At 39.6% G+C, this 23,960-nt stretch overlaps 1 protein-coding gene across 4 annotated transcripts in view; it reads right to left on the reverse strand.

The window, feature by feature from the left end:
- Nucleotides 1-23,448, reverse strand: part of GABRA2 (gamma-aminobutyric acid type A receptor subunit alpha2) — a 69,094-nt gene extending 45,646 nt beyond the window's left edge. Inside the window, exons 1-3 of one of the 4 annotated variants that reach the window (XM_074866088.1) lie at nt 23,386-23,448; nt 21,303-21,391; nt 18,623-18,738 (exon numbers count right to left, since the gene is read on the reverse strand). In XM_074866088.1, coding sequence (XP_074722189.1) covers nt 18,623-18,738; nt 21,303-21,373 — 187 coding nt within the window. In that variant the 5' untranslated portion in view covers nt 21,374-21,391; nt 23,386-23,448. Of the gene's footprint in view, nt 1-18,622; nt 18,739-21,302; nt 21,880-22,068; nt 22,088-23,385 lie in introns of those variants that run through there. The other 3 variants (XM_074866089.1, XM_074866087.1, XM_074866090.1) reach the window with 3 other exon arrangements.
- Between the last annotated feature and the right edge of the window lie 512 nt (nt 23,449-23,960).

Here is a 23,960-nt window from a genome sequence, read left to right on the forward strand (position 1 = left end):
CTTAGAAATTCACCTTTGTGGTCGACAGACCCTGACACACAGTGACTTGAGTTCATGTCTGCTCTAAATCAGAGCATGCACTTGACAAGAGGTGCTCTCTCTCTCACACAAGTTTCCATCATCCCAGACTATCAGCTACTCTCATGGCTTTTTACAGGAAAGGAGGAATGGCCTGAGCTCTAGAGTGGACACACGACTATGAACAGATGAAGTGGAGACTGGTAATGTTTTCCCAGCCAAAGTTGGATGTTTCACCTGTGTTGGTAAGAAGACTTCAGTTGCATGTCTCCCTTCAACATTTTTTTATTAGTTAGTTTGACAGATCCCCACTCATTTTATTGACTTTATGAACCTCTTTTGCAGACAGTTAAGATTATACCCACACCATTTCTGAGGTGTGACAACATGCCTATCTTTCCCCATGTTCCACAAAGGAGACCTGGCAATGAGTTCCACTATACATGGGGTCCAAGAGATGGAGGTACTGTCAAACCTAAGCCCTCAGTCTGTGTGGGTCTGATTGGCCAAAGACTGTGAATGCCTCTGCACTCCAGTAGTACAAAACATAGGTCTCAGTCCGTGTTCTGACACATATGTAGATATTTTATACGAAGTAAAACATCTCCAGTGGAAGAAACCACTCTCCCAGAATGATCAAAAGCCCTCTGTCTAGTTAACACAGTTGGAAAGTGGGAGACATGGATTCAGATCCCTTTTCCAAATCAGGTAGAGAATAAAAGTTTAAGATAGAACATACTTCATCCCTAATGAGACTACCATACTGACTGGTGCAGTCCATATCACATCAGGCCAACCAATCAACCAGGGTCTAACTTGAATCCTGCTGGTACTTTGTCATGGTTTGAGCTCAGAGGACAACTGAGCACCACGCAGCTGCTCACTCCCCCCTGCCCCTCCACCCCCAGCACTGAGAAGGAGAAAATAAAGCAAAAGGCTTGGTGGTTTGAGCTCAGAGGGCCACCAAGCAGATACAGCTGCTCACTTCCCCATTCCTCCCCCAGCACTGGGAAGAAGGAAATAAAACAAAATGCTCAGGAATTGAGATAAGGACAGGGAGGGATGACTCATCCATTATGGTCTACCTCTTCCCCCTCAGTGGGGCAGGGAATGGGGGGTGAGGTCAGTCCTGCCACCGCTTGTTCCACCTTGAGGCAGGGGGAACTCCTGGCATTCCTCCCCTGTTCCAGTCTCTCACAGGAGACAGTCCTCCACAAACTGTCTCCAACATGAGTCACTCCCACGGGCATGTGGGTCACCCCTGCACGTTACAATCCTTTCAGTGCCGACCTACAGCAGCGGGGCCTTCTTCCCACAGGGTCCCTACCTCCTTCGGGCACAGTCACCTGTTCCGGTGTAAGGCCCCCCAAAGGCCACATGTCAGCATCTGCTCCACCGTAGACCCCCATGGGTGGTGGTGGGGCAGCCCTTCCATCTCACCTCAGACTGCAGAGGGGCTCTGCACTGGCGCACCTCCCCCCCTTCTCCTCCTTTCTTTCACTGACCTCAGTGTTTACACAGATGTTCTCCTTGCAACTTGTCACAACTCCAACTCCTCCTTCCAGGTTCCTCTTCTTAAATATGTTATCGCAGAGGCACAGGGAATTGGCCCAGCCTTGGTGCAAAGACAGGTCCAGCTTGGAGCTGGGGAAGCTTCAAGAAGCTTCTCACAGGGGGCCACTGCTGTAACCCTCTCTCCCACTACCAAAAACCCCCTCCACTCACTCAAACCCAGCACATATTTGAACATGAGAGAGAGTATGAAGCAACCCAAAAGTGCATAACTTAATTGGTCTTTGCATGGGGACAAGAAGAAATGTAGATACTCTTGGTCATTACTGTTGCACTTCATAGACTTTTGGCACCTCAAGCAACATTTTGACAATCTCAGAGTTATCAACTGCCAAGTGATTAAGATAACAATTAACTATCTAGACATCTTTCTGGATTTTTTTTTCTTTCTTTTAAACAGAGTATTCCTCTAATTTACAGGTTCATGGTAAAGATATAAATACAACATGGATGCTTTGGTTGTATAAATATTTGAGACAACTGAGTATTATAAACAGTAGTCTTGACTATGGTACAATTAACAAAGGGAGAAACAAAATGTTGAAAATAGGAACAAGGAGGAGTGAATTAAATCATTGGGAAGCGTGATCTAAACACACGGATAATATGAAATCTGTTCCCATAAAGCCAGATTATCATGAAATCCACCAAATCTCAATTTGTTCCCTTTTCATTACATCCTCACACACCAAGAAAAGAAGAAAAAGAATTAAAAAACATTCTAACATAAACAACAAATGTAAGTCATTTTTAGTTGGAGTTGCACAAAATGTTCAATAGAAACATGAAAGTGAAAACATATTAGAGTTTGGCTGGAAGAAATGTGATCTTACTGAGATGGGTTACTTAAAAGGTTGAAGTAAAATGAATTTAGCTAACACACAACACATTTGGCAGCAAACCAAAACTACATGGCATTCAAATGAAAAATAAAACATCAGCACTAAACCTTATCCCTTTAGACACTACAGCTTCCATCAGGATGCAAAGAGATTGTATATAATAACCAGGCTGAGTAACAAATGGGACTACTGCACTGTTTAGATTAACTGGATGAGCATGATAAAGCTAAAATGAACCAGGCTGCCCCAACACTGTCTAAAGAATGAAACAGAGGAAGACAAAGAAAACAAGAGCACTCAAACAAGTCTGGAAATGGAAGGAGCAGACTTTGATAAAGTGAAGCAGTAATTATTTGGACCGACCTGAATCAGTGTCATCACACAAGTAAGGATAACAAAGTTATTATTGCTATGCAACTGTATTTCCATCTACTCTGCTTAGAGGCTTGTGGTGTTAGAAAGGAAACCATAACGTGCAGGTAAGGCAGAACAATACCCAAAATTATTTCAGATTTTAGAAACTTATATTGAGAAGTCTTTCCCTCTCTTTTTTTTTTTTTTTAGTGTTTCAATTTTATGACCTCAGTACTTAGAGTCAAATTCTGCTGCATTACCCTTCTAGGCTAATTTCATGTTTAATCTCTGTGGCTTATTCCAAGTCACAACATTTTTAAATCATCCCATTTGATACATCCACTCTGCCAGCCTCTCCTGTACTCCAAAACTTATCTCCCCATAACAGCAGTATCATTTTTAAAAAACAGCAGCTTCAGGTTTCTCTTTACAGTCATGAAGTGGCAAGTCTGGGCTTCTTAAGATATGTTTTTAATTGCACAGTGACTCCTGACTCACTTGATTTTAGTTGCTAGTTTATTTGCTTATTCATCTCCTCTTACACAGGCCCAGGTGCTTTTCTAACCAAGATCACAGTCTAGATTTTCTCCGGGTTAGATTTCAGGAGACACTTTGACTTATGCTGGTAACATGTCAGCTTGTCAGTGAAAATACAAGTTATAAAAGGTGGCTCTCCTTCAGTAGCTTCCCACATTCCAAACATTAAAAAAATACAAATTCTCATAATTCCCTGGAAAAACATCAGAGGTCAAAGTCCTTCCACATCAAGGACATGTGAAATGGTTGCAGAACTAACACTAGAGTGAGTTATCACCAAGGAACTGTGATAATACATATGTAATACATAGAGGATTTCACCCTTTGGCTACATACTAGTTTTTCTAAGCTCAAGCAGACATTGTCACAGTCTTATTACCCTAGTTAATTATTTAATGAAGATTTGTGTAGCATGACAGAGCCCACTGAAGTCAGTGAAAAAGGCTTCCGCTGGTGATGGCCAACTTCAGAGAAAGTCTTTGGAGAATGCCCATCTCTGTGGTCAGTCATGGCAAAAAGGGTTGGCACCCTGGATATGACATAAATTGAGATGAAGCTCTGGGAAGAAAAGTCTTGCTTGTTCTATACCAAGCATTCATTGTCACCAGAGGCCAGCATCTTTCCAAGGACCACTGCTATCAGAGCAAAGTATGAAATTCACATGTTCCAAAGTCCCAAAGGCTGATGGAGCTCATCTGGAGACCAACAGACTTAAGAAAGCATTGAAAACTATGATCTTTTCAGACAGATACATTTTAATGTTCATGTATAGTGCCTGGTGACTATAGTCCTGGATTGTACAGTCATTAAAAATGGAGCTACAATTTTTTTATCTTTTGCTAGCCTTGTACTTTGCATTCAAGCATGACAAGAACCAATGACAGGAAAAGGTGGTGCCTTTATTTAATAAAGCTGTGTATTAGTGGGCACTCAATGTATTTTTTGTAGCAGAAGCCTCAAATATATTTCTAATAGGTAATGTTGTATGAAATTCTGTAATGTAATAACATTTCAGAAGATTGTGATAGACTGTCAAAAAAACCTGACAGCATTCTAATCCTTCCAACCACCAGCCAGCAATTCCTATTTTAAGCCAGGTGAAATAACTATGAAGTACAGGAAATTAATGCTTATCCAGACTACTCTAATATTCTCAAAAAAGCTATCATGGACTTACTAAAATCAGCTGGATGTTGTGTTATGTTAACATCCTAAATACCCAGGGTGTATAAGAACAAGTAGGCACACTTTTTCTTTATACTTCCCTGATCTCCACAGTTGCTGAAATTCAGGGAAAAGAGGAATGGAGTTATGGGTTTTGAGACACAGCACAAATCAGACTGGCTGCCAAGCTGCCTTTTTTTTTTATTCTTAACATTTTTTTTTTGTTTGACAGGACAACCCGTGGGATGGTCATTGCTAAACAGGAGTCCTGACAAAAGATGAGTACATGGCTTGACCCAACAGAGAATCATATTAATACTTAAATTGAACAAGTACCCCCCAAATGAGCAAAAAACAACAATATGGACAGTAATGGGGCAATCTTTTTAAAAATCCCATTTTATGTTACAGAGTTGTCAGTTACTATTCTGCTATCTAGTTAATAATAATAATAATAATAATAAAAAGTCTTAGATTAAGGCTGTGTAATATGCTTACAAGAAGTGTACTGTAGCACTCAATAGTTTCACAGCTGAGTCACTTGAATGTCTCCAAGCTACTTTACAGATAGCAGTGTTTCCCCAAATCTCCTCTAAAACAAACTCCCAGGATATTCCCAGAGTTTGGATTAAGCAGCCTCAGATTCGTCTTTTATGGTTGCCCGTGACAAGAGAATTTCCCTCTGGCTGTCCATGGGACTTGCAGAAACCATCAGAATTTTATATGTGGAAAGGCTATATATTTGGGACAAGAATCTGTTTTTAATATCAAATTAACAGGTTTGGGTTCTTTTTCACAGGCAGAAAATACAAAACAGTATTTTTTTTACTTTGAAACAATGCCTAATATGAGTTTAATTAGAATCCATTTTCTTAAAGTGCATATTCTTCTAGGCAGGTATTACGGCTTTGTGAAAATGCAGACAGCATCTACCACAGAATATTATTTTTAAACAATTGGTTATTTTAAAAAATGGTATATTATGCAGCAGCAAACAAGATAATCTGTTCTTTTTTTTATGGTCAACTAAAGACAAAATACCTGGTAAAAAAAAAAATTCTCTGATAGGTTTTAGCACCCAGCAGATAGAAAGAGATTATTAAGAATATGACACTCTCTGATCTCAAACCACAGGCACTTATATTTCTACCTTTTCACCTTTATTTATTTATTTATTTGTTTATTTATTTATTTTCCCAGGAGGAAATATCATAAAATCATAGAATCATTCAGGTTGGAAAAGACCCGTGGGATCATCGAGTCCAACCATCAGCCCTACTCTACAAAGTTCTCCCCTAATATCTTCCCTTTTGTTCAGAAACTGCATGAGGCAACGCAATACCAAGTTCACATTTAAAGACCTAGTAGAAAGAAGTTCACTGGTACTCAATTAGCACTGTGGACACTGATAAGGACAGTCTGTGAAATGCCATGGTATGCCCTCAGGATGGCAGAGGGGTTTTATCAGCACAACACTGAAACTAAGGCTCAAACTTCTAGTTTTCCTCATTTATATACTCCACACTATAACAGTTCCTCAGCCTCTCGTCATCCAAAGGGACTATATTCCTCATTCAGCGAGCCTATAAATTGTGAAAAATATAAATTACTTCAAATAATGAGAATAAAAAAGCATCTAGAGTAGCCTTTAAATTGTCAGTCAGAATGAAATATCTAGAATATTAGGCTGGTGTATTCAAGGCAGGAATTGTCGCTTCAACCCACCTCTAATTTCTTAAACATAAATACACACTCTCATTCCCCCTCCATTCCTTTTCTGCTCTCTGGTGTTGTCCTGAAAGGCTCATACACTTGAGGGAATGGAAAAGGATGGTTCTAATAACTCCCAAGCTCCTGACAGAAGTGGTCTGAAGAACCTATTATCTTAGGACAACTGAGAAAGGATACAAGAAAGAAAAAGCAGGGAGTGTGTTGAAAGAAAATTGCCTCTTGGTTGAGAGAATCAGCAACAAGCAATGGAGACCAACAAAGAGAAGAACTCCTAAAGACAAGGCAATCTTTCAGTCAGAAGATAAATTGCTTTTCTGACATTCAGGTATTTAAGGGCTCAAGAGGATACAATTTTTAAAATTAAAACAGAAGAAGCTGTTAAACGCAGATAGGAAACTCCAGGAAACTATATTTGCATGAAAGATCACAAAGGCAAGCAGACTATAGACACTTCAAGAAAAAAATCAGGAGTTTCAGAAAATATCTTATTTGGAAGTCATCTTTCCAGGTGGAATATGTCTTCTGTATAAACCTTTCCATTCAGGTCAAATCTGTGTTAGAAATTATGTGACCTGTAAAACTGAGCACTGCACTGGGGCTTGGAGACATGGATCTGTTCCATTACCAATGGTGGATCATACCTCCTGGTTACTTCACCCTCATGTACCTTTTTTATTTACTCAGATATAAAAGTCACCTCTTTTGCAAAGTAGTCTGAGTTCTCTGATAAATTTTCAGTGTCACTGCTGTGAGAAAAGTCATGATGTACATATAACAAACACGTAGGTTTTACAGCATACATCAGTTTTTAACTGATTCTTATTGAACAGTTTGTAAAAAACACAGATTATGGAGATGGAACATGAGGTATCCATGTTTTTCCCAAACAAATTACAGATTAGGATGCATGATCTCTACTGATTCAACAAAAAATGCACGTGCAGGACCTAATATGTATGTACGGACATAAAAAATAAATGTAATTTGTTCAGGTGCAACTAAATCCAATCTCTGACTGCAGCTACACAACTTTATTAAATGTTTCATGTTGGCTGATGTGCATAATAATCCCAGGTAAGAAGGAAATAGATTTACACTGCTTTCACAGAGTTAACTGCTCTAATTATTAAATAGCCCTCAACATATGGCAAGGAATTACAAAATATAAATCAAGAGCTATGTCCTACAAAGTAATCACACAAATAGTTCCCAAATACCACTTCCAGCAGGTTAACAAAATCATACCTTTCTGATGTACACACAATTTCAGAAAACTAGTGCTGACATACTCTGCATTATAAAACAAACTATTATTAGGATGACAGTGGTAAACAAAACTTCCTTTAGCTTGTGATTAATTTAATTCAAGCATTAACCTGAAAAAAACAGACATAAAAATGTGTTTAAAGATTAATCTTGGCATATTAAAGTGCTTTAATTCTTATCATTAAAATTTATTAGACTTTTGATAGTATTAATTCAAAATCTTCTGCTGATGTTTTAATTTAGCAGGCTGGTGAATTGTACAGCAACATAAAATGTTATCCAATATATCCTCTATAGCTGCTTTTTGAGACTGATGACTCATTGTTTAAAAACATTAATGCCAGAAATTTAAATACATGCACATAGTATAATGATAAAGCTGCTTACGTTATTCTACTTTCAAGTTTCCAAAGGGTATTTTAAAAACCTATCATTCAGCTGTCTTAATTTGCCAGTTGTTTAAAAATGGCTGATGTCTAGTAGCATCATTTTATATGCCTCCTTCACTCTCCATTTCCTTTGTCCTGCCTTCCTGCCTTTTCCCCCGTTCCTCGCTCATAGTTGTTTTTCACCGTGGCTTCTATTACCCTAATGCTAGGTTGTTGAAAAACATTGTTATGTTCTACTTCGTATCTATGTCTCAGAGTCTTTAGAAGCTACTGTTAGATACTAATAGTAGCCATGAATAAGAGCTAATACCAACAATTAATACAGATCAAAATACTGTAAAAAACAAAACAGATGCTGTTTTAATGTACAGGTAATTACAATGTCCTTCTGCATGATCCTTGTTGATGAAATACCTCTCTTTCTACACAACACTAATTCTAAAAATTGGATGCACTAGATTGTGCATTGGAAAGGTTATTGTTAAAAATGGCCACAAAATGGTCACATTCCAAGAAAACAGAAGCAGGAATATGTAGACAAGAATACTGCCAGAAGCAACAGATCTATCTCAGACCACTCAACACCACCGACAAAATTGTACTAGCACAAAAGGAGGGCCATACAACCTGTGGGTAGAGAAGGATCTTCGCTGTCTACCTACCCATGAGTCTGCCCTCACATCATTTCAACTTCACCAATCCAGTTTCATTATATATGAAATCTTGCAGGCAGCTGGATGTAAGTAACTGTACCTGGGAGGAGGGTAAGGTCTGGGTTTCATACCACAAAAAAAAAAAAAATAATAAAAAAAAAAAAAATTAGACAGCTGCATCTACATGGCATGTTTGGACTGGATTTGGGGAAAGCTATATTTAGATGGAGTGAAATAAATTAATGGAATTTTGGTCAAAGAAGAGAGTTACGCATTTTCTAGAAGAATGTATGAAATAGGTATTTAGAAAGGGAAAAGGCAACTATGAACACAGAAGAAGAAAAAAGGAAGACCTCTCTCAGGACACTTCAGAAGGGCAGGGTTAAAGGTTTCTGGGTGCTTCCTGAGGAAGTGTTGAGCTCTAGGATAGAGAATGCTGTACAGCTTTTAAGTTCCCTGTACGCTGCCCATCTAATGATGACAAAGTAAATTGGGAATGATTCAGTTAAATACAATGCCTCTCCTTTTAAATCCTGTCTTTTCCCATATTTACCCTTTCCAGGACTCCAGGTGATAGTGGGAAAAATGTGGTTAGAGTCACTTTTAGTCTATTAGTCAAGTTCAAGCTTCTACTGAATGTTAGAAAATCCAAGGCAAAGACCATAAAAAAGGATATGTCCTCTGCATTTTTCCAGACCTTCCTCATTTGCCCCAAATCTTCTATTCATCACAGTGGATTGTTTATGAATAATAAACTCAAGAGTTGTACAACACTGCATTCTGCTATCCATAGGCAGTCTAAAACTTTCATCTACACAGGTATTTTTATTCAGATATATCTTCCAGAACTGATATTCTAAATTTAATTTTTTCACAGTTGCCACTTAAGATGGAAAACTTCAGCCATGATTTCAGTGTCTTGCTGGCTGTAAATCACAGAATCTTAGAATAATTCCGTTTAAAAAGCACCTTTGGATGGTCCAAAGCAGAGCAAGCTCTGAAGACAGATCAGGTTGCCCAGATCATATTCTTTCAAATTTTGAGTGTCTCCACAAAGATGAAGACTCAACCACTTCTCTGAGCAACCATTACCTCTGTGACTGTGTTGAAAATCACCATCATTAGCCTAACAGTTACGAGTTTGCCCAGTAAACCTGAGGAGGGAAAAAAAGTAATATTTCTTCAATTTTTTATCATTTTAGATTATGTCTCATAAATAAAGACAGCATTTCTACAATGTTTTCATTACAATCAGGCCTTGAATGGAGTAGAAATCTGTTGTGCTATGCAGAATAGAAACACATAGTAAGAGGTGTGTCTCATGACAGTTTTTATTATGTATTTATTATTTATTAGAATACAGGAAATATACTTGAATATTATATTTGCCATTAGAGACTACAAGAACTGAGGTTAAAAAAGCCTAACCGTTTCTACACAAAGAAGCTGAAGGAGTTCTGCATGTCCATTTAATCCCAAGTTTTTAGTTTCCATGGAAAATAAAATGTCAAACTTGCCAATGAATTGTCTTGAAAGAAAGTTATGCATGACTATTTGCTTAAATATTGGTTGTTGTCACATGAGCAGAAATCAACATCACTAAAACAATGTCATATCGCAGTATGATGTAACTACCATTTTCCTTAAATCAAATGTACTCCTAAGGTCCATTTTTCCAGCTCTGAGAAGGACAGTGTATTCCAACTATTGTCTGTGTCCTGTATATCTAAAAGCAAAAATTCAAGGAGCATCAATGTTTTTATTAACTGCTGGTTTAATAGTTCTTCACCAAAACTTTCTTAATACCTTTATGTGATTATACAATTCATTAAGAGATCTCCACAGCTTCTTTCTTATCTTCTTTAGTTAGCACTCTTTTTTTAGTACACCTTATTAAAGAAAAGATTTGAAATATAACTTTCTGTGTGCCTCCTATACGAAGAATATATGAAACTGAGTACTCCATGGATACATCATAGCAGTAAATATTAAAGGATTTCCCTGATATTGTTTATAAGTACAGCTTTTAGTGTAACCCAGAATACTATTAATTTTGTATTACAAATGTGGCTTTGTTGCTACAGAATGACTAACATTTTTTTTTTCATTGTAAGCAACATATACATTGATTTCTACATTTTAAATTCACTTTTTGCTTGGTTAAAATCCATTAAATCCATTAAAATCCTCCAAAGATATCCTGGATGAATATCTAAGGCATTTAAATATTTTTGAAAACATTTCAGAGTTAGATTGTTTAAATAATATTTTCAATTCAAGTGGCATTGCACCTATTGTATCATTTCACAAGGGTAATAAAAATTTTGGAATTATAATATTGCAATCTTTTGGTACTTGGCTATTAAAACTAGTCAGCGTGAGTGAGAAGCAGCTCTATATTTCTGACAGCAAACTCATTGCAAAATGTATGTAATATGATAAGAGGCCTTAGTGGGAAGCACTCAACAGTAGAATACCTTGGATATCAGCAGGGCCACTGCTTTGCAACCAGTTTCTAAATAATCCAGAATAAATATTTCACTGAAAAAAAAGATGATGTTTTTCTTAGCCCATCAAATCTGGCTGAAAAATTAAACCATCCTGTCAGTCTGATTCACAATGAACTCCAATGAGCTCCGCAGAAATCTGCAGTATCTGCTTTCATGTCTTCCTTGTAGCTGAAATAAAAGTAAACAAAGCCTTAACTCAGGCTTGATGTCATCAGCAATATTTCTAGCATTAGAAGCAAATGCTGATGACTTGCCAGAAAAAAAAAAAAGAAAAAAAAAAAAAAGTAAAAAAAAAAAGTACTGAATATACATGTTCAGTGAACTAGGAGATCCTCCCAGATAAGTTCCTTTATAGGCGTATAAACATTACTGTAAAGTACCTAGATTTTTGTTAACTGTTGTGAAGCACAGCATTTTGCCACTTTGCACAGTGCAACACTTTCCCCAATTGCAATACTCTGCACACCTGTAACATTAATTTTGTTTTGATATGTTCACTGTTGATTTATTCACAGACTTTCAATAAATAAATAAATAAGCTTTCTTTAGCTCCTCAGCCATTAGCCTATCCTACATCATTTTTGTTGGTTTGTTCTTCAGTATCACAACAGTTTCTGATGTTTTTTTATCCTTCCACTTTCCTAATGATTCATTTCCTAGAATGCTTATAGCTACTGTCTTAGTTCTGTTCTTGGATTTTAGCACCATCTGCATGCAGATAACTAATTAAATGGGATTTTCATATCCTCCTCTCTATTACTTTCCATTTTTTACAAGGAATGCTTTTTGCCAATATATATTACAGAATCACAGAATCATCTAGGTTGGAAAAGACCTTGAAGATCATCTAGTCCAACCATTAACCTAAGACTGACCGTTCTCAACTACACCATATCTCTAAGCGCTATGTCAACACAACTCTTAAACACCTCCAGGGATGGGGACTCCACCACTGCCCTGGGCAGCCCATTCCAACGCCTAACAACCCGTTCTGTAAAGAAATACTTCCTAATATCCAGTCTAAACCTTCCCTGGCACAATTTGAGGCCACTACCTCTTGTCCTATCGCTTGTTACTTGGTTAAAGAGACTCATCCCCAGTTCTCTGCAACCTCCTTTCAGGTAGTTGTAGAGGGCGATGAGGTCTCCCCTCAGCCTCCTCTTCTCCAGACTAAACAACCCAAGTTCCCTCAGCCGCTCCTCGTACAACATGTGCTCCAGACCCTGCACCAGCTTCGATGCCCTTCTCTGGACACGCTCGAGTAATTAAATGTCCTTTTTGTAGTGAGGGGCCCAAAACTGAACACAGTAATCGAGGTGTGGCCTCACCAGTGCCGAGTACAGGGGCAAGATCACTTCCCTGTCCCTGCTGGCCACGCTATTTCTGATACAGGCCAGGATGCCATTGGCCTTCTTGGCCACCTGGGCACGCTGCTGGCTCATGTTCAGCCGGCTGTCAATCAACACCCCCTGGTCCCTCTCTGACTGGCAGCTCTCCAGCCACTCCTCCCCAAACCTGTAGCGCTGCTGGGGGTTGTTGCGGCCGAAGTGCAGAACCTGGCATTTGGCCTTATTGAAGCTCATACCGTTGGCCTTAGCCCATCGCTCCAGCCTGTCCAGATCTCTCTGCAGAGCCTCCCTACCCTTGAGCAGATCAACAGTCCCACCCAACCTGGTGTCATCTGCAAACTTACTGAGGGTGCACTCGATCCCCTCATCTAGATCATCAATAAAGATGTTAAACAGGAGTGGCCCCAAAACCGAGCCCTGGGGGACACCACTCATGACTGGCCACCAACTGCATTGAACTCCATTCACCACAACTCTTTGGGCCCGGCCATCCAGCCAGTTTTTTACCCAGCAAAGCATGTGCCCATCTAAGCCACAAGCAGGCAGTTTTGCCAGGAGAATGCTGTGGGAAATGGTGTCAAAGGCCTTACTAAAGACAAGGCAGACAACATCCACAGCCTTTCTGCCATCCAATAAACAGGTTGCCCTGTCATAGAAGGAGATCAGGTTTGTCAAGCAGGACGTGCCTTTCATAAACCCATGCTGACTGGGCCTGATCATCTGGTTGTCCTGCACATGTTGTATGATGGTACTCAGGATGAGCTGCTCCATCAGCTTCCTGGGCACCGAAGTCAAGCTACAGGCCTATAATTTCCCGGATCAGCCTTCCGACCCTTCTTACATATGGGTGTCACATTGGCCAATTTCCAATCTGTCGGGACCTCCCTGGTCAGCCAGGACTGCTGGTAAATGATGGAAAGCGGCTTGGCGAGCACCCCAGCCAGCTCCTTCAGCACCCTTGGGTGTATCCCATCAGGTCCCATAGACTTGTGTATGTCTGTGTGATGCAGTAGGTCACTGACTATCTCCTCCTGGATAGCAGAGGGGTTGTTCTCCCAGTATCTGTCTTCTGGCTTATCCACAACTCTAACATAAATTAATCTGAGTTTCTCACTGACTCCTCTGAAAGCACTGTTATAGCCAAACTCCATGTGACCTTTCCAGGTATGCCCAAGAAAGAGCATGAAGTAGTTTACTCCTTTGTATCCTGGCATAACTACATAGATAGTGGGGTTTCAGAAAATGCAAGTGCTGTTCTGAATTGCTCTGCACTAGCACTGGCAGAGACACATTACCATTTCCAAAAGATGAAACTGGAACAAAGAAAGTCTAAGGAAGCAACCAGAACTGAGCAGGGGAACTGCACTTTTTCCTTTAAAAACAGTAGTGAAAGCTTTCCTTTAGTGTTTCTGCAGCAAAAATAGTCGAAGGACTTTCTTTTAGGATACTCTGAATGTGTATTAAGGATGATGAGGCTGAAAAACACCACTAAGTTTTGAATGCCCACCTAGCGGACTGCTACAGCTACAAACTCTTCTAAAGCTGATTAAAGACTGAATCACAGAGATAAATAAATACACTGTCCTAAATTTAATATATTCCAGGTTATCAGCAAATGATCATGGCCTTGTTTTCTGGAAACTGAAGACATACAATGCTTCAATAAATACAAACATACATAGATATATAGCTCTCCTTATCTGGGGAAAACAAAAAGTTTTCTGTGAAAAAATGTTTATTCCCTTTTAGCTCATATTGGTGAGCACATCATAAAACTTTTAATCACACAGTCTGATATTTTACATTAGTACACCAATTCTATGCAATGATATATCCCCAGTGCTGCAAAGATGAACGATGCGGGACAACCAGATGATCAGCAATTGCTCACTGCTCACCATCTCTCTGATAGCAATAACTAGCAATAACCCTTCTTAGTTCTCCTTGGCTTTTCCTGCTCAATTTATTTACAAAATGTTGTGGAAGAAATAAGGTTATGGTATGTCTATAAGTGAAATGCAAAGGAGATTCTTGTTTAAAGCAATCAGAACCTCTGAAAGTCACCTTGCAGCAGAGGTGGATCCTTCAAAACGGAACCATGATGGCATTTAGTTTTCACCTGCCTTCTGTCTGATCTTCCTCAGTTTTTTCAATAACCAACATTCACGTCTTTGATTACAATGAGAATGCCATTCCTGAAACAGGTGAGACTGACCACAGTTTGTGGAAAGATCCTCAAATTGTACAAATTTGCATAGCTCTTTTCAATGTCAATATGGCTGTTGAAAATCTGAACTCCAGGCTATGAAGTCCAGTCCTCTGTCCTTGTAACTTTCTTTTGTGTTTTTTTCCAAGATTGAAATTTTATACTTTCTAAGTCTTGTATTCAGTTATATTTTATAAATTTTGAAGAGTAAAACAGAAGTTCTATAGTTGCTGGAAATAACCAATTTCAAATGTGAGAAAGTAAAACAGGCTGAACACCTTATGGAGATGGTAAGAGATCCTAACACCATCTCCATCCCTTCCTCTTTCTCAACTTTAAAAAGAACTTACCATTTTAAAACATATATACATATTTGCTGATACACCTAATACACAAGAACATCAACATATTAAAAGAGGTGATTGTTTTAATATATGTCCCTTTTTCCTTTAATCATGTCTGTCCATGGGGCAGAGTAAAGCAGACAGAGCAGACAGATAATTCAATCACTTCCAGATTTGAATGCAGCTATATCTCAGCTTCGACATTCTGTTGTCTCATTATTTGAAGATCTAAATTCTCTTTTTGTCTCTTGCTTAGTTTTAGTGTCTGTTATTTTGTGGATTTCTTTTTCAATGTGCTAATAAAACTCAAAGGATTTATGGAAAATTGCTACCCTAAGTGTCTTGCAAACATTACAGCAAATAAGTAGAAGAAAATACCTTCATGATTTTGAAGAAAATCATAAACAATCAAACTCTTTATGATTTGTCATTTGCATGGCTGTATTTCATACAGATTAGGGCTAATGACATAGGGAATTTCTTTTGAAACTGAACTTGTAATTTATTTTGATGTCTAAACAGAAATGGTATGGAATGTTTGGGTAAAATAGTTCATGTCAGAACTGAAAGTGCAATCAAGTGTTCCATCTGCAATCCTGTGCTTAGCATAAAATGAATACAGAGAAAAATTTATCTCCTCTTGAATACCCTCATGCTTATCCATAGCTAAACAGTAGGTCAGGGTATTATTTAAGTCATGTGTCTCTGACTTCAGGGGACAGTGCAGTGTCTTCTCTTCCCTGCCCACACCCATTTTGCAGGATATTTCATCAATATAGTATTCATACATCAGTCAAGGATCCCAGCTACTAGGACAGCCAATAGACAACAGCCAAAGCCAGTTTATATGACAGAGCTGCATCACCAGTGAAAGTTAAATCTGCCTTAACAGTCTATAGAAAATGGTATTCAGCTCTGAAGTGTATCAATGTATCAGTAAAGAATCAAGTTACATACTGTAAGTACTCACACCAAGTCTTCCAGTAAAACTAATTATAAATCTATCCCTAAATTCAAGAATGAATTCCCAAACAGACAATTACTTAGTTGAATTTGACAGAGTCTTTGAAGAAGCCTATACATTTCTATTTTGTTGGTCAATAACTAGCTGAAATGCCAGTTGTTAGGCTAACAGTTTTCATTATTAAAAACATTTTTTAAGATTAATAATTTTTTTAAATGAGCTGAATTTTTGCTATAAGACATCTCTGAAAAAGTCTTTCACAACAGGTGAAAGTGGGCTGGTGAACAACTCTTGCTTTTAGAAGACTTTAAAAGAATCCATCTCAGACCCTAGACTATTTCTGTTGTAGCACATGTTAGGCCAGATTGTGATCTCAGTCATAGTAGTGTAGCAGGATAATGCAAGCTGCTATGACAAAGTAAATGCTTTACCGGTTTCAATTGAACTATTTCAGATTCATATAAATGCAAGTGGAACAGAACTGAGATTAAGTATATTAAATGAATGACATGTGGCATGGTCAAAATGCAGTAGTCTATGCAAAAACACTTCTAGAAATTATCAGGACTCACTAGGCGTATAGTGTTTGAAAAAAAGATGAATTATTTCCATTTTTCTTTTAGAGTACAGGTTAATAGACAAAAAGAAATAAAGTGCTACAAAATTCCTGAAACACAATACTCCATAAATATTAAGCATTATGTACAAAAGCATTGTTTGGCATATTTCATATCATGGATTACCACAAGTGGCTTTTACAAGCTTTCTTTTAAACTATAAGAATCCATCCATCCACAACTGAAGTATTCTTGCAGATTAAGATTAATGTATCATGAATCATCACGGTTTAATATGCATGACAGTTTCATTTCACACATGTTCTGCATGGGTTGATTACCATGTATGCCAATATCAAACAGATGTTAATTCTTTAATTTTTATGCTCCCAAAGTATATTTTAATTATCTAGGAGGCTTGGCAAAGAAGAAGAGGGAGGTATTTTGAAGGAGATTTAATGGAAAATTTAAAATAAATATCCATTACAAAAATAATTTTTAAAATTCATGTTTTCAGCAATATAAATTTTAATATTAAAAAGAATACATGATATGCAAAGGAACTGCAGACTGCTCCCATTAAATGGCACATTCCCTTTTGTAAACAAGAAAAGAATTGTTCATTATTTTTCTAATAAAAACCATTATTTTAAAAGCCCTGCCGATTAAGCATGAGCTTTGTGATAAGAAATGTTTCTGCAAGTCACCTGCAAGGCATTGTATGTTTATACTATGTCTAAATTCATAAATTTGGGTATTTTGCAAAGAAATCGAATCTCCATGTAAAACATCACTATATAAATTCTCACATCAACAGTGCTGTATGTCTCATTTTACAGATCATCTAAATTAAAAAGTCCTTAAATATAAAATATTGCACAAGTGTCCACTGTACAGAGGCCAGAAATGGAAATGAAAAGATATCCTGGGTTAAGATTAACGTATCATTAGGTATTTCCAGCTATCACCAGCTTCCACGTTATGTGGGAGATGCAAGCCAAGATTCTCCAGAACCAGAATAGCAGAGCCACAGGTCAGGGTGGAAGAGCGTTGGCTAAAAACTGAGCTTTAATTCCTAATTTGATCAGAGTTGTTGTTAGAGTAATTTCCATGAAAGTTAGAGCAGGTCTCTAGCTTTGGGTCAGATCTTACTGAAATCAACAGGAACAGGAATGGCTCCCAGGGATTTTGCACTAGAATTAGTTTTAGCAAGCTGAAACAGTCTCCAAGTTGAAAATTACAATTACATGTTACAAATAATAATAATAATAATAATAATAATAATAATAATAATAATAATAGCAACAGTGTTATATCTGATATAAAAATATTTGTTAGATAGTATAAATGGCATATAAACAATAATAGAAGATAAAATATTATCAAAACCAAGATATTCTGCCCCTCCCTATCCATAGAGATATTTTTGAACAGTAATACTTCCAACACCAAACAAATTATTTAAATTTATTGCTTGCATACTTACATGAGTTGGCATACAGCTTTCAAATGAAAATGTGAACTGACATTTTGAAAAATAACTGACAGTCATGGCACAAGAGTGCAGTGACCTCTGTCCTCCAATATTCCGTTTTTTCTTTTTTTTTTTTTCAAATGCCCAAATACATGCAAGGTACCCAGAAACAAAATGCTAATTACCTGTGAAAGCCTAATTCCAAGGAAGTCAAAAATACAACATTTTCCATTAAATTTACTGGGACAAGGAATTAATCTAAGATGTGGATTTTACACATACCACACAAAACACTTGTGCAGATTTCTGAAAATATATACTCATCGCATTGCAGGGAATCAAGCCTGCATTCCTTGCTCAACCAAAATTCCCTGACTGGAATAAAAGCTTTAGATGTTATTTTTGTTCTCATTCTGTTTTACTATGTTAAATCACCAGGGTTTTTTTTCTTTTTACTTAAGATAAATGTGTGAAAGTGCCTCCTTTCCATTCATAGATGTTATCTTCCGCAAACTTCAAGTGATTCAGCTGGGTGAATATAGAGTTATAAATAATTTATCAAGACACATACCAGTTGTTAGGGGAAAAAAAAAAAAAAAAAAAAAAAGAAAACCTGAAGGAACAATATCACTGCATAAAATCTGAACATCAAAACTGATCTTTTAAAATCAATCTTTAATTTTTCTTATTACCTCCTAATCCAGGTCTGAGACGATTATCATAACCATCCAGAAGTCTGTCTAGAATTCTTGTAAAGATGGTGATGTTATTCTTAGCTTCGTCTTCCAGGGAGTCAGCCAGCACTGATCTAAATGGACATTTTACATTTTAGAAAGTGCTAGATATGTTTTAATGTACACTCAACATGCAGTTTTTGCAGACGGGCCTTGAATATTTAACTTGCTGCCCTCTAACAGGAAGGGTGTAGTTAAGAGTATATGAATACACAATTTATATATAACATGTTCAGAAACATAAGAGTCAATGATATACTATTTAAAATTTCCAGGAAGTCATTTTCCAGTAGCCTCTGCTTCTAGTCAGCATTGCATCACCGTGAGTGCCACTTCAAGCTCCACTAACGCATTTGGCTGTGCAGGTGCAAAACCCTAAAAGAGCTCCCCAGGCCTCAGTGGCATGTCACTCCCCGACTGACAACCCGGGTTCCCACACACAAAACTGTCTCCTTTCAGCTCTATCCTATCTGTTCTCACCTAACTATACTCTGTCTCTGGGTAAATCCTGTGGATATACTTCCACCCAATGGTCATGTAACGTACATGACCAGAAGAACTAACATGAGGGGAAAACTCCAGCAATCATGCTCAGGGAGTCCTCTGATGTCAGTATTTGGTGGGTGGGAACGACGATGCTGACTAGCAAGCTGCAGGATAGCTGTGGATAGCCTTCATGTTTCTAAAATGCTGTTTTGTTACAAAGAGCACTATCTGATGTTCCACCAGATGCAGACAAACCTTATAAAAGTTGTATAGAAAAAATCATAAATGAAGTGTCGAGAAGAATCTATAGATCGTTGATTGTTTCAAACTTCCCTAATAAAGAAAGAGATGTTACAGCCTTTATGGGTCATATCTCTGTGGAAAACACTAGGGGCTGGAACATGAATCTGCTGCCCAGTCAGCTGTGGTGCCAAACAGTCCTCTCAGACCTGGACACCCAGACCAAAGGGTTTGTGTACTAGAGAAACACTCCCATGCAGAAAGCCTTACACATACAAATGTTACTGTGCCAACAGTCTTAAGCACCATGCATGTGAAATGCATGAGCTCATCAGTCTTACCTACTTAACACGGGAATATTAGAATCAAGGAAGGAAAGTGTCATATGCTACATGCATTATCATTCATACCTTTTTCAGTCATCTAAATTCTTAACCTGAAATGTCTGAGTATTTATCATCTCTAAATGAACTACTGATGAAAGCATTCTGAATGCCATAAAAACAAGCATGTTTTCTTCCTCCTCCAAACCAAAAGTGGGTTTGGGTGACATTTTCTCTAAAGCAAGCTATAATATGATTAAAGACAGGGTTTTATGTTGGTCCCCAATTCAACAGCATGGAGGAAGTATTTAAATGTAAATCATTGCAGTCTGTGCTTTCCATCACATAAACCATAGAATAGACCAAAATCAGATAAGTTGTAAAGAACATACCGAAATGTCATGTGTGATTTTACTGAAGTGTGAGTTTTTTCTTAGTTTTAATTACTGGGTGGCTCATTTTTTGTTTTGACAATTTATTTCTGTACTGTAAGTCTGCCATTTTTTAAGCTCCTTTTGAGATACAATAGTTTTTTGAACTCAAGATACCACTAAAAAATTAGATCATACCATTATATCAAATTAAGGTCGAATCCTGCAAACTTTACTCAGGCATAAACTCCTTAATTACGCATGTAGTGTCTTTGACGTCAGTGAGATTACTCACTTGAGTAGGGTTTGCAGGATCTGGCCCACTGTGACTCAACTAATACTGCATCATAGTTAGGCATAAAGTGAAATAGGAAACATAGTTTCAGAAAATATTTTGTTCACTAGGAAATACACTAAAATAAATGCAGACTTTTCAAATCACAGGAAACTTGCATTATTTAGCTTGAGACCCTTGCCATATTAGGACAAGACCTACTGCAGTCAGAACCAAAGCAAGTAGTCTGAAGTTACAAACTACAGTTAGTTGCGTGTTTAGGGACTGTGAGCAACACAAAACTATTACGTGATTAAAATTACTTTCTTTTATGTTGTCACTTTAGAAATGGAGAACTTAAAAAAACATAAGAAAAGTTGACTAATAAATGAGGCTATTGTTTTATTATATATGATTGTGAAGTTGTATGCTATCTCCACCTAGAGGTTTAAAGCTTAAGTATCATTTTGAATTCTGTTATTTTGACACAAAAAAAAAAAAAAAAAAAAAAAAAAAAGACATGCCCATATTAAAAAATATGCGAGCATTATTTTAGAGACTGTGATTTGCTATTAGACTTCACAATAATCTAATTCTCCATCTTAACTGTTCTGTGTGGTATAGAATCACTGTGATACCGTGATAACTCAAATAAATCTTTAAAATCCAATAAGGCATTGAAAGGAATTATTTTTTTAATGGTGAAATAAAGCATCAATTCACAAACTGTTTAACGACAAGAGATTAGTCTTGCATGGTCCCTAGACTACCTTCTACTGCATTTGCTCTGGAAACTATGTAACACTGCATTCAAACAGCTAAGGAAGATTTTTTTTTTATTATTACGTTGCTACATACTATACTTTTATAACCTCTCGCACAAGCTCACCCTTAGCAGATCGTAACATACATGTTTGTACTGAACAACGAAAACATCCTCTCACCTTGTTGGTGGCCACACCAATAAAACGAGAAGAACCAACTGCATCTCGGAGAGTGCCAGCTTCCTCTTCATCGCTGCTCTTTGCAAAACCTAACCGTGCAAGAAAAACACAAACCCACTCTCAGCTACAGTCTCCGTCAAGCAGCGCTTTCAACTTAACCCGAGGAAAAATATGTCACTTCAGTGGAGAAAGGAAACCACTGGATTCCTGCAGCACTTTTCACTACTAGCAACTTATTGTATCTCCATCTTTCCCAACGATCCTGCTCTGTGCAAAGAGGCAACGTATGATCGAAAGTGGCATGTGAGCAGACGCATCAGATGCTTTCCTTTTCCGTAAGCTGAAAGCCCCGAGACGAAAAGGAACAAAAAAGAAAAAAACGTACGTATAAAAAGGCCGGGGTTTAACCATTCCTCGCCTCACCACGGCACACCGCAGCCGCGGGGGGCGGGCGGGCGGCGAGGGCGAGTCATGCCATTCGCAGGGGCTCGGTGCGGGGACCGCGGGCGAGCCGCCCCCAGCCGCCGCCGAGCGCCCCACACGTTTGACAGCTGCTCGGCAAAACACCGGCGACAGCCGCCGCCGCCGCGGGGGGCGCGGGGGGGGGGGGGTAACCCCCGCAGGGCGACAAGTTGCGGACCGCAGTACAGCCCGGCCGCGGGCAGGCGCTGCCCGCGGCCGGGGGGCGAGAGGGGGCGGGGGCGGGGGGGGGGCGCTGCCGGCCCCGTGTCGCCCGCGGCGGGCGGGGACCCCCCGGGGACCCTACCTGGGAGCGACGGGCTGGCGGCCGGGGCCGGGGGGGCGGGGGGCGGGGGGCGGGGGGCAAAGGGTGGGAGGGCGGGCGGGCGGGTGCCGGCGGCGAGCGGGGCAGGAGGCGGCGGGCGGCGGGGAGCGCGGGGCGGCGGCGGGCGCGGGCAGGACGGCGAGCGGCTCCCGAGCGGCGGGCGCGCGCGCGTGCCTGGGCGCGCGGGGGGCGGCGGGCAGCGCGCGTGCCGGGGCGCGGAGGCGGGCGGGCTGGCGGGCGGCCGGGGCGCGCGTGGCGGCGCGCCCGGGCGGCGGCGACTCCGCGGGGCGCGCGGGGGGGCGCGTCACGGCGCCGTGCCCACCGCCCCCGGGTCTCCGCGGGGGGCAGGGAAGATGCAAGTCACCCTGCTCTACGGCGGCTCCTGCCAGGGGGGCTCCCGTGGCCGTGCCGCCTGCGCGGAGCCGGCGGGCGCGGCAACTCCGCCGGTGCGCGGACGATAAAGAGGGCGAGCAGCGATCCCCAGAACGGTAAACCACATTCTCCGTGGCCCCTCTCAACCTTTGCATCACCTCCCGTTAAGCGCGTGTTTGACGGGGCTTAACCCAACCACCACCCTGCGCCCTTCTCGGTCTGCGGTGGGAACAACCGCCGGCTCCCGGCTTCCAGGCTGCCTCATTAATATTCCTTTCCCCACTTGCCCATTGGCACAGTCTAATTGAAATGCAGAGAGAAGAAAAGTCTGTCACTTAAAGTGAGCTCAGGATGCAGGCAGCCAACAAAACAAACCTTGCTTTTTTGCCCAGATTGCATTACTTTCCGTTGTATTGTCTTTTAAAGCACGCTGCCCTCCTTTCTTATACCCAGTCCTCCTACGGTAGTAACCGGACCACCACTAGGATCCATTCTCATTCACTTTTGGTTTTCCAGCACAAATAGATCAGGACAGGCTTGATAATTACAGATAAGGGTTTATATTTAGCGTACCCTCATTTTGCACTGTTAACTCAGAAATAACACCAGCAATAACATTATGGCTTTTTTTTTTTTTTTTTTTTAAAACTAACCTCCATTCCTCTCCTTTCCTTTCAGTCTGTTAATTTCGGAAAACACATATCTCAGTTATCCTTATAACATCACTGGCCTACCTGCTTATCACATTTTGACTGAAGTTGTTTTGCTGAAGTTTGCTTCTGAATCGTTACCAGTTCCCAAACAAACATGTGACGTTGCATGCACAGACGTAGTGGGGGGGGGGGGGGGGGGGGGAAAGAAGAAAACAAATTTTTCTTCAGTTAACTATAAAATCAACTATAAAAATTGGAGGATTCTTTTTCCTACCTTCCTTTCTGTTGTTTTTCCTGTTTCCTGCTTCCTAATTGTTGCTGCTTACAGCTGGAGGTCCCCTTGCTTTCCTTCTCTTGTGGCTTAATGACTCCACAGCAGAGCATGAGAGGAAAAAGAAGAATGAAAAGTGCTTGGGCTGCCAGGATGATCTGTTACTTCCAACTTTGAGATATTTCATAACTTGCAGTAAGACTGGGAAGAGAAATGGAGCAAGCTGGATTTCTTTGTTTTTAAATAACCAGTAAAATGACAGTCCAAACTGTGGGAAATTACAATGGTAAGGACACAAGTGCAAAACCACAAATCTGTAGAACACTCATTCAGCAGCCTTCTAACCCTGGACATGCCTAAGGTACAAGGCCCTTGTTTTTCCTTTTCCAGATATGAAAAATTCCTTTGCTTACAATTCTTCATTATCTGATTAGTTAAGCATCTACGATTCAAGTCTTCTTTGGATCTGCCTGCAAGTCCCCATGTATTAGGCATTAGCAACTGCAGAATTAACAACTGATACTAAAGGCAGAATCAACCCTTATAGTAAATAAAACTAGTTTTAACTACTTGTCCTA

Source organism: Strix uralensis, chromosome 4 (genome assembly GCF_047716275.1).
Source record: "Strix uralensis isolate ZFMK-TIS-50842 chromosome 4, bStrUra1, whole genome shotgun sequence".
Lineage (NCBI taxonomy): Eukaryota > Metazoa > Chordata > Aves > Strigiformes > Strigidae > Strix > Strix uralensis.